General features: G+C 31.4%; 1 protein-coding gene across 1 annotated transcript; it reads left to right on the top strand.

The window, feature by feature from the left end:
- Positions 1-18: 18 nt before the first annotated feature.
- On the top strand, positions 19-522 carry LOC105460878 (venom carboxylesterase-6-like; the record flags this gene model as incomplete). The annotated part of the gene is made up of 2 exons (XM_011707364.1): positions 19-244; positions 479-522. Coding segments are annotated over 2 exons (270 nt in total), but the record flags the coding sequence as incomplete, so codon positions are not given.
- Between the last annotated feature and the right edge of the window lie 3 nt (positions 523-525).

The raw sequence follows: 525 nt of genomic DNA, 5'->3' as shown, positions 1-525 counted from the left end.
TCTAATTGTATTCAATATAATCACGTGCCACTAACTCCGGAGGTTATTGGCGCCGAAGATTGTTTGTATTTAAACGTTTACGTGCCAGTGCGGGAAGCAGGGGCAAATAAAATCCCAATGCCGGTAATATTTTGGATCCATAGCGGCGCGTTCCAATTTGGTAGTGGCACGTTAAGTAGCGCAGAAAATTTAATGGACCACGATGTTATATTTGTCACAATTAACTATCGATTGGGACCAATGGGTATATTTGCTATATACTTAATAACTATACATATATACTTAATATATAACTATATACTTAAATAATATTAATAGCGTATTAGTTCAAAATAATATTTTTAATGTTAAAGTTCATTTAGTCAGGTGCTTTGAATACAGATAAAATTTAATCTAGCTAATTTTTAAAAAATGTATAAGCTTGTTTTAATCATTTTATACTTTTAACTTTTTTTTAACAATTTTTAAAAAATATCAGGTTTCCTCAGCACGGAAGATGAAGTAGTTCCTGGCAATATGGGTCTG

Source organism: Wasmannia auropunctata, unplaced genomic scaffold (assembly GCF_000956235.1).
Source record: "Wasmannia auropunctata unplaced genomic scaffold, wasmannia.A_1.0 LD314114.1, whole genome shotgun sequence".
NCBI lineage: Eukaryota > Metazoa > Arthropoda > Insecta > Hymenoptera > Formicidae > Wasmannia > Wasmannia auropunctata.
The sequence above is the reverse complement of the archived record's forward strand: the minus strand, read 5'-3'. Positions and strand labels throughout refer to the sequence as shown.